Raw genomic sequence first — 10,412 nt, 5'->3', positions numbered from 1 at the left:
GCGCTGATGACGTCTGAGCGTGGCCCCTGTGTGCAGCCTCTGCCCACTGTTTCCTACGTCCTTGCTTGTGGATCACTGTCAGGTTCTGAGGGTACACGTCGCCTCAGTCCATTGTCACTCCTGGTGACGTACTCCAGGCTCCTGCCCCTGAAGCTCGTGTCAGCCCTGCTGCTGGTGCACGAAGTAAATGCAACGTGAAAGAGCAAAGTCGGACCAGATCCTGTCAGAGTTCTTTGAAAGCTGCATTGCTGCTAGTGTTCTGTCTTTTGAACTCAAAAATCTTGCCCTTTGCCGTATTAGTCAAGTAGTAACTTAAGGAAGTAGGTAAGAACAACGAGCCAGAAGGCAGAAAGGGATGGGATGGATGTGACAAGTTCACAGAGTCACTGGAGCTCATGTGAACAAAATCCATGGCTCGATGCTTCTGTCAAGAGGCATGTGTTTTTCCAACCTCTTTTGTTTTTGTTTTTTTTGCTGATTAATAAAGTTATTGGTTATCGGAGGAAGCAGTGTGCTAAAAAAAAAGTGAAGAAAGGGAGCAAGTTGAATGCCATTCAAGGCCTAATGATGGTCTGAAAAAGGAAAGTTCTGTCTAGAACGGTGATTCTCAAATGTTAGTGGGCATCATCAGAATTGTCTGTGAGGCTTGTTAAGCTGATGTGAGGACCCTACTCTTACACATTCTGATCAGTAGGTCTTGTGTGATCTCAGCAATCTGCTTGCTTACCGAGTCTGTTACCAGTTGGAGGGCTCCTGGGACATCCTTAAGATGACCTGGTCTGGAGTGTCGTGTGTGCCTTTGCTGTGCTTTGTTTTTAAGTCTTTGGGCCACAGACTCTCTTTAGCTTTTTTGACAGGGTGAAGTAAGCAGCCAGGTTAGAGAGTCCCTCCTGGGAATTGTGCTGCAGGCATTCCATTTTTGTGAGTTTGGGCCAGGATGAGGTCGTGGCGACTAGCCTTGGGAGTTGGGACGGTTTTGATAGGAGATCAGATGTGCTCTCCACTCAGGTGGTGTCCTCTTGTGGCTCTGAAGGCATTCAACCTAAGCAGGCCCGTTTCTTCATGAGATGGGGGCAAGTGTGGCCAGAGTGGAGAGAGGGATGTCAGGTCATGGGGACAGGTAATAAGGCACGACTATATGTCATAGATGAGACATTTGTAATCCCTTCGGAATATGGAGTTGTAAACTACAAATATGAGCACCAAGACCTCCCAGAATAGCATACCTCAAGCGAATGGCCCTGGTCCCTGCTAAGGAGGGCTGCAGGCTGCAGTGAGATGCCGCTGTGGAGGGGCAGCTGTGATGCGTAGGCCCTGGGCACTACATTGGTGAATATGTCACCTTCTGGACTGCAATCTTCCAGTGGGCATGGAGCACACACGCAGACCAAGAGGGGTTTAGGCACTGACTGCATTGACTTTTATTCTGGCTCTCCTTCCCAGCATGGGCCTTGGTAGCCTGTCCCCCACTAGGCGCCTGACAGTTTGCTGAGAGTCCTAGTTCCTGATCAACAACAGCTGCTGTTGGTGGGGCATCCCTGGGGCCTGCCATTTCTTCCCATGGCCTCTGCCTCACCACCTCCTGGGGTGCCATTATTCCCCTGCAGTCCGTCCTTGGGTGAAGCACTTGGCCATGTTCTGCTGACTTAGATAATTTTAGCCAGAATACTATGCTTTTTCGTTTTTTTCAAGTTTAAAGTTCAGGACAGAATTGTCAAATATTCAGCTGATTCATGCCCAGCCTCACCTGAAGGCCATTAGCAGCAATGATGATGCCTACCTTGGGCTGGGTGCTGTGGTTCATGCCTGTAATCACAGTGCTTTGGGAGGCCCAGGCGGGAGAATTGCTTGAATACAGGGGTTTGAGATTAGCAACATAGTGAGACCCCATCTCTAAAAATAAAAGATTAGCTGGGTGTGGTGGTGAACTCCTGTAGTCCCAGCTACTCGGGAGGCTGAGGCAGGAGGATCCCTTGGCCCCAGGAGTTCAAGGTTGCAGTGAGCTATGATCACACCACTGCAACTCCAGCCTGGGCAATAGACCAAGACCCCATTTTCTTTTCTTTTTTTTAAAAAAGATGCCTACCTCCTCTATCTCATCCCTTCACATTTAACCACTTCAGTATGAACGTTGACTATATTCCACAGCCACTGATGAACGCACACAGTGACTTTAGCCGGCAGCCCTGATATGAAGGCGCACAACCGAGCATCAACTTTAGCCTACAGCCGTGATAGGACTTTTCTAAGTTTTCATTTATCAAAATAAAATTGTGAACATTTAAAAATAACGTAATGAAAACATATATGTTACCTATTCTGATTTACATTACAAGTAAAGCTGCCTGTAAAGTAAAACAAGCTTTCAGTGCTTTAAAGCTTTCCTCATCACACAAGAGCAAAACGGATTCGTCGTCAATGCACAGCACAAACTATCGTGCAGACTATGAGTGCCGGCTGTGAGCAAGGTTTCGCGGCCGGTCAGCACCATACTGAAGTGGTTAAGGAAAGGTGATAACTGCACCTGGCTTCATTTGCACAAGAAAATAATCCCACTTCATTTCAGCCATAAAGCCTGAAACTATTGCTTACGAGAGCCTTGTATGCATTCGTTCATTGAGTAAATGTCAAGCACTGCAGTAAGCCCTGGAAATACTAAACAAAGCACAATTCTTGCTTTTCGAGGATTATGGTCTGATTCTTAAGTTAAGAAATGTGCCTTTTCAGTGTGGCCCATGCCCCCCTGTCTCCTTAATGTGAGCTCCATCACGGCTGCCCTTGACTCTCGAGCACCGCGTGGGCCGGTGGTCAACTGCCAGCCCTGCAGCCCCAAGAGGGCTGTGCCTTCTCCCGTTGGCCTGTCTTAGGGCCTCCTGGGATGCCAGTGTTCCCCCGTGATCCTGACATGTGAGGCACTTGGCCGTGTTGACTTGAATATTGTTTCAAAAAGCTGGAATATGCTTTTTTTTTTTTTTTTTAATTTGAGTTTAGCATGCAGTGACCTCCACTTTTGCACACTGATGAGGAAAACCACCCTGGGCAGCCTCCCTGGATGCCGCAGTGTGCACTTTAGGCAGGACATACACCACAATGCTGTCATCTTCACATTCCTGGCTGGAGATCCCAGCAGTGCTTCCCTAGGCAAGGGCAGGGGCTGCTGGACCGCTGTGAGTGTGAACACCGTCCCCAGAGACCATGCGCTGCCTTTGCGGGGTGCAGTCACGTTGTCCTGAACACCATAACCTTGGGGAATGACTGCTTTCCTTGGAGCAGCTCTATGCAGGCCTCAGCCCCGGCCCGTGCGCTCTCAGCCCTCTGCCTCTTCACACCCTGTACCCGCTCTACCTCACATTTTACAACTGGCCGCCAGAAATAGTAGGCTTAGTGGACAGGAACATCTATTTCCTGTCTCTTCTAATCAGAGATGGCTTCCTTGAGGTGGCAGACTGGAGAGTGTTCTGGAACCTTTAGAACCTTTAAGGTGGAAAAGCAGTTAGTGAAGTTGGACTTGAACAAGAGTGAGGTTCCCAGCACTCCCAGGCAAGGGCAATTCTGCACCTAATCTTGGCCTCTGTGTCCTCTTTGGATTGGTCCCAGAACTATCCCGACTTCCAGGGCACCTCTTAATCTAGATGACTGATGCCTGAAGGGGCCTCTCTGGGATGTTCCTAGCTGGCATGGGTGAGGCTGGGGTGGCACATGGCAACTTAATGTTGCCGAAAGGTGATTATGTTTCATCTTACATTCTAGCTTAAATAGCTTTCTGGAAATCACCAGGACCAGAGAGCCAGTCCCTGCAGCCACGGTAAGTAAAGACTAAGGATGATAGAGAATATCACACCGCCGACTCTCAGTTCTGCCTGGGGGCTCCCTTTCCATCAGCCTTTAGGCAGAAAGTAGATTATAGGAACGTGTGTGGACTTAATCGGTGTCCCACCTTCCCCCCTTTGGAGTTGGTAGTGAGCCCAGGTGAGTAGGAGGAAGCCACAAAGGCTTTGGGTAGTGGATATACCACTCAGACACGAGAAGAGGGTCTTCGTAGAACGTGAACTTGAGGAAACCCCAGCACCCCAGGAAATATATGACTGCACCACTTAGAAACATGAGACATGAAGCTTTGTGTTGAGAATTAAGACAGTTTATTGTTCGACCAACATGCTGAGTCTTTTCCACATTTTACACAGTTTAATGTGAAGTCAGTATGGCCGCTATGCCTTCTGAGCCCGTAACACAGATGGAACTGCCACCCGGCCGCTCCCCACAGCCAACTGCTTGAAAGGGATGGGGGGGGAAGTGAGGGGAGAAGTGGACACACACCGCGAGACGCAGGCTGGCTTTCGATGCTACGGAGGCTTCCCACCTCCTGAAGGAGCCGTCTAAACCTCCCCTGCAAGGCTTTCCTGATAAACCGTACCCAGCTGAGGTGTCAGCCAGACAAGGGTCTGGAGGCCAAGGAGTTTTGCACATGGAGATCCCAAGGCTTTAGAATACCTAAATAGTTCATTTAAATTAAAAACTGAGGAAAATGCCCCTTGTGCAAACATAATAAATTGAGATTTCTATTGTGCACTACAAGTAGCCACAGAAATATCATCCTGGAATAAAGAGTTTGGGGCACAAAAAAAAAAAAAGAAAAAATTGAAAGGGTGCCCTGATCTGTGTGGGGGCCCAGGACAATCCGCTGGCCTGGGGACTGGCCCTTCTTTGCAGTGGAGGGTCCCAATGCACCTATAGGCTCTCCCAGCTCCCTCAGACACACTGGGAAGAAGCTATGTCCTACCACAGCACAGAGCTGGTCTGAGGAACACACAGTCCTTGGCACAGGTGTGCAGTCCCATTTGTACACACACAGGGGCAGCAATGGAAAGGAAACATCAGCTGAAGAAAGGAAACATCAGCTCTGATCACTTCGACTCTCTGGGTGATCACAAGCAACTCACCCTTCTCCGTCTTGATTTTCCTGCCTGTGACACAGGAGGGGTTATGAGACCTGCACCTCACTGCAGTAGCAAGGTGACAGTGGGGAGAGGTAGTTTGGAAGCTAGCAAGCAAATGACCCTGTTTGGTTGATGCACACAGACATACTTCTGTCCGGCTGCCCCTCACGTGGCTCAGATACACCTCACAGTCCTCGGCTACCTGGTCTCATGTCCTGACATCCGCACCTGCCTTCCATCTTGTGAAGGAGTAAGGCTGCTTGCTCTACCTACAGGATGCCAAAGCCAGCAACACCGTCCCTTTACTGTCACACCTGGTACTCCAGGACAGGTGCTCCTGGCCCTGGGTAGCCACCAGGACGATGGAGATGCCGTACCCCAGCTAAGTCTGCACTCTTCACTCCCACCATGTCAATCCTCATTTCTGTTGCTCCAGACAAACTGATATGGCCATTGCTCCCCTCCAACCTGGGAACATTACAAAATATTTTTAAGGGTGACGACAGGAAGAGAGTGGCAATAGTGACAGCAGGGAGGCCTCTGACCAAAGGAAACTTGCCCACAGCCACTGAGCAAACTAACCGGGACCCCACAGCTGCAGCTACAGTACTCAAGATGTGGACAGCACACCCTCACATTGGCTCTGTCTGCAGTTGTAAATGCACTCTCAGCTTTTTCCATCTTACACTCAATTTTTCTGATGCCTGTAGAACAGGAGCTTTGCTGACAGCTCTTCTTTGAGATCCCCAAAGAAAAAGGGCCAAAGGAAGAGAATCTAGTCTTTGGGGAGAAGCGCTGAATTACTAAGTTGAGAACAATTTTCTGAAAGGAATCCTCCACTTTGCCCTCCGCTCACTGATCTCAATTCAGCAAAGATGCAATACTCTCCCCGGGGGTGCTGAGGCAATTTCGTGACATCTTCAAGAGCACCTGACCATTCTATCATGGAACCTTAACTCTGAGTCAAGATCCCACCTACAAGCAAGAGGACAGTGATGGCAGCTGCTCAAGACAAGAGTCGAGGAACCAACACACGGCTGTGAAAGAAGGTCCAGCCGCCTCACCAGACCCCAGGGAGGGAGGAGCGGAAATCGGGCCTGAGGAAAGGCGGCCAGGGATTGCACAGCATCGCTGAGATGGGAGGACAAGAGGAGGCAGCTACCCTCAGCTTCAGCGGCCACGGGACAGGGGAGAACCTGGGCTCCAGAGAGGATGTCAAAGCATGCAGCCTAGGGAAGGCGGGACTCACTAAGGCCACATCAAGCCACGTGACATCTGCTGGGTCTCTCCCTGCTCCTCTTTGCCAGGACGGATAAACAGTCCGTGGTGCCTTGGTTGTGTGTTCACGTGAGAAGGGAAGTGAGTTTCTACTTTGTTTTACACGACATTTTAAGAAAAGCTACTCTTTAGGGCCAAGAAAATAAAAATCCACCTTACATTCACTCACTGAGACCCAGTCAGATCCCTGTAAATGGGGCAGTCTCAGAGGCCACAAGGGGCGGCCTCGCTGCCATCGAGGCGGGACGCCGTGACGTGGACTCCCGCAGACCCTCACGAGGTAAGTAAGCACTCTAGCACAAGCACCACTCGGGGGCGTGCCCGTGCGGGGGGACAGTGCCCACAGGGGCACACATGCCCGTGCGTACAGTAAGTACAGAGAGAGATGGGGGAGACAGTCCCGTGGGCTCTTTTTGCCTGCAGTTTAACACATCTATGCATTATTTTATTGATGGCAAGACAATCACAAGTTATTTGACAATATTAAGTATTTCTTATGTCAACACGTTGCAGTACTTTTGAATTTCCAAAACTGTTATCACAATGCAAGTTCCAACTTGAGAGCAGGAAAAAACGAGAGTATACATTGAGCACATGTTTCTCTGTGTGAGGATGTGTTTGTGGAAGGTGTATGCACAAGTCTATCTCTATATATAATTATGTACACACATATAAAAACTAAACACGTGACATTTGAGTGACGCCCGCACATTGGTCCTTGCCTTCTGGGAGAGGTGCTCAGTGGGGTCCTGCTTCCTCGCTAAAGCTGTCACACGGTCTCCGGGCCAAGGGTGCGGGGCTGGCCCCACTGCACAAAGGGCAGCCCTGCCAGGTTCCGCTGCGCTTGCGCCTGCCATCCTGCACTAGTTTCTGAGAAGTTTCAGAGTTCACTCCAACAACCTTGTTGGAGTCCTGCCTTGCGGAGGAGTTCACCTCGCCACGCCCGGGATGGCCGTTGGCCCAACCACGACATGCCCGTGAGCAGCCCGGGGAAGCGGGGAGGGTGGGGTTTACGCTCTGGCCAGAGTCACTGCCCGCTGCCCGGCTTTGCGCAGGCTCGGGGCGGTGAGTCTGGGTCTACCTGGAAAGCTGGCCAAGTCGGTTACATCGCGGAGCGAGAAGAGAGAGCTCTCCCCAGAGGTTTTACAGGTCCTCAGGACTCAGCCATCCTCAGGAACGAGTTAAAAAACGGCAAGGATGGCTCTCTGGGGGCAGGCTGCAGTACCCAGGGCAGCCTTCCGGAGACCCCACCTCAACCACACGCTCAGGGGGCCACAGCGCAGCCACAACACCCACAAAGGCACCCACAAAGATTTCAACTGTACCACGCCAGTGGGGTGAAAACACATCAAGACATCAGCTTTTCCACAAAGTACTCAACAGCATTAGCAACCGAGGAGCTGGGAACATGTATCTTTCAAAGTGGCGGTTCTGCAAACAATCCTCCCTTCCCCAGTCACTGATGGACCAATTCCATGTGGCGCAGGCTGCAGCGCAGGGTGGCAGCTGCCCAGCATCATGCATTGAGTTTCTCAGATTCAACCCACCTCTGCGTGCTGACTGCCTGGGCGGGTTTGCTAAAACGTTTTCAGAACTACATGTGGTGCCCCAGTCTGTAGACCACGCACCATCACGGCCCACAGCTGCCAATAGCACCCCATCCTTCCAATGGCCTCTTGCTCTTCCGGTCACTGGGCACAGGGAACACAGGGCTGATGTCCCCCTCTGGCCACGGAAGGGCAGAGGTACCTCTTCAGAGGCTTCGTTTAACCAATGTTTGATTTAACCATGGAGGGCCTGGATGGAGGGGCCGGATGGCCTGGGGCTGCAGCCTAATTAAGTTGCTCAGTTAATTGTTTTAATTTACTGGGCTGGGGATGGGAGGAAGGCAGAGGAGGTGAACAGTTCAAGGAGAACAGGAAGGAGGAGGTGTGTGGAAAAGGTTCTCTGTAAGTTTACAAATATACAAAAACAAAAAGCACATCTTTCAAATAAAAATGACTACATTTTTATCTGGCAAAAAGTTGTATACACATGATTTAAATTTTTTTTTTTAAATTTTAACAGTTTTTGGCAATCTTAATAAAGTACAATATATTACAACCAAACCAAAAAATAGTTGTTTAAGTAACAGCTGTTAAGAGTGACGTGATCCCTGATGCCCAGCCTCCCTCCCCATCCCACCCTACTCCTAGAGACAGAGAGAAAAGAAAAATCCTCCCATCTGGATAAACGCATTTCCCCGTAGGAAGCTAACCAATAGGAAGCAACACAACAAGCAAGTAGTGTCACGGGGCGCCAGCAGGGCGGCGCTGCATTAGCAGGAGCAGCCGCCCTCGCTGGCCGGGGGCTCCTGGGGCTTGTCCAGCTTGATGTCGATCACTGCGGGCGGCTGGCTAAGGAAGACGACTGTCTCGGAGAAGTGTCACCGGGCTCACGGACCCGCACCCCTTGGCCGCTGCTCTGTCCCCCTGTGAACACCCAGGGACTCGGCTCTCGGCTTGGCTGGGGCAGGAAGGGTGCAGGTCACCAGCTCCCACCCCTCCTACTCCCACCCACCCACCTCCCCGCCCGCCCACATCCCCGGACCCCGGTCCACCCAAAGCAAAGCTTGTCCTGGGCTGTGGGGTCAGCATCTCTACAAAGGCCAGGGCGTCACTTTCTCAGGAGCCTTCCCTGGTGACCAGTGCTCAAAAGCCAGCTCCCACCTCTGGACTCGGCCCTATTACCTGTCAGCCCCATCCAAAAGTGCGCTGGCGGTAAGGAGCCCGCAGGCCCGGCGTGAGCGCTCGGGTCCCAAAGCACAGGGGTGTGCGGGCCTTGCCCTAGCTGGCGGCAGGGCATCCACCCTTCAAGCCTGGACAGCACCTGCATCCTGAGGATGGCTACCGGGAGAAGCCACATCCACGGGGCCTAAGCACAGCCCCTCTCCACGCCTTTCCACTGGTGCCTGTGGGCGCTGCGGAAGCACTTCCCAGAACCAACAGAGGAACGGGCTCAAAATGCACAGCCAGCCCGTCCCTCTGCCCGCCTTGCCGGGCTCAAAACCGAGACTTTATTGGAGTTTTTGGCCTGGCATCAAGCCAGACCTTCTAATTAGAGCTGAGAACGAGGCCCTTTGGTACCTCACAGAATCACTCTTCCTGGACTGGGCTTTGTTGCCTGCTGTAGGCCTGCACCAGGACAGGGGTGAGTGGGGTGGGGTGGAGTGGGGTAAGAAGCCCTACTATGGAACCTGTTGCTGGCATCCTGGGGATGTTTTTGTGGTTCCTATCTGAGGGTGATAGGAGAGATTCTCTCAGCTTAAGTACTATGAAAAGCCACATGTCTCCTGAAGTTCACATTTTCCCTCCTTGCTTTGGCTGTTAGGAAGCTTAGAGTCAACTTTTTGGCCATCTCTAGTAACAACATGGCCACAGCATGCATTTGCAGTATGACTTTATGTCTGACTTTTCCTTGCCTTTCCTATCTTTATTTTCCCTATGTGTGTGTGTACACATAAAACATATACAATTTTATGCTGTTCATGTGTATAAATGTGCACATGTGTATACATACACATCCATTTTTTTATACCATGGCAGAGTATAAATAAATAACAGATAATAAATAAGCAATCGCTGTAATCCCAGCACTCTGGGAGGCAGAGGCAGGAAGATCCCAGGAGTTTGAGGTTGCCGTGAACTATGACAACGCCACTGCAGGGCTGCACAGTAAGACTCTGTCCCTCTCCCCCCCAAAAAAAGCCACTGCCTTCCTTCCTACGTTTTTACTTCCCACCGCAGCCCACCTTTTGTCCTCTCTACTCCAGTCAAGGAAACCTGCTCCTCCACTCCCTTCTGTTTTTGGCAAACCCATACCAAGAATGCCGTGCCATTTCTCTCTGCCAGCTGTGCTCCATGGCCAGCACTGGCCCCAGCAGCCCAGCCCCCTTCCGCGCTGCTGGCCCAGCTGCAGGCCTCACGGAGGTCTCCTGCTCTTCTCTGGGTATCCCTCTGAGCCCACCCAGCCCTCTCTCAGCATGGTGGCTTCCCAAAGCTAGCTCTGGTGACAGCCGCGTCACACTCTGGCACAGAGACAAAGCTGCCACAGACTTCTCACTCTGGCATTCAAAGCCCCCTTATGAGTTGACGCCAGCTCGTCCCCTTCCCTCGATCACCACTGAGGCTCCACTGAGGCACCAGATTTCCCCCGTCT

General features: G+C 51.3%; 1 protein-coding gene across 1 annotated transcript in view; it reads right to left on the bottom strand.

Moving 5' to 3' along the window:
* Nucleotides 1-2,236: 2,236 nt before the first annotated feature.
* RAB6B (RAB6B, member RAS oncogene family) overlaps nucleotides 2,237-10,412 on the bottom strand; it is a 66,755-nt gene continuing 58,579 nt past the window's right edge. The window contains exon 8 of the mRNA XM_012766837.3: nucleotides 2,237-8,597. Within this exon, the coding sequence (XP_012622291.1) occupies nucleotides 8,533-8,597 (65 nt within the window). The 3' untranslated portion in view covers nucleotides 2,237-8,532. The remainder of the gene's footprint in view (nucleotides 8,598-10,412) is intronic.

Source organism: Microcebus murinus, chromosome 1 (genome assembly GCF_040939455.1).
Source record: "Microcebus murinus isolate Inina chromosome 1, M.murinus_Inina_mat1.0, whole genome shotgun sequence".
Lineage (NCBI taxonomy): Eukaryota > Metazoa > Chordata > Mammalia > Primates > Cheirogaleidae > Microcebus > Microcebus murinus.
The sequence above is the reverse complement of the archived record's forward strand: the minus strand, read 5'-3'. Positions and strand labels throughout refer to the sequence as shown.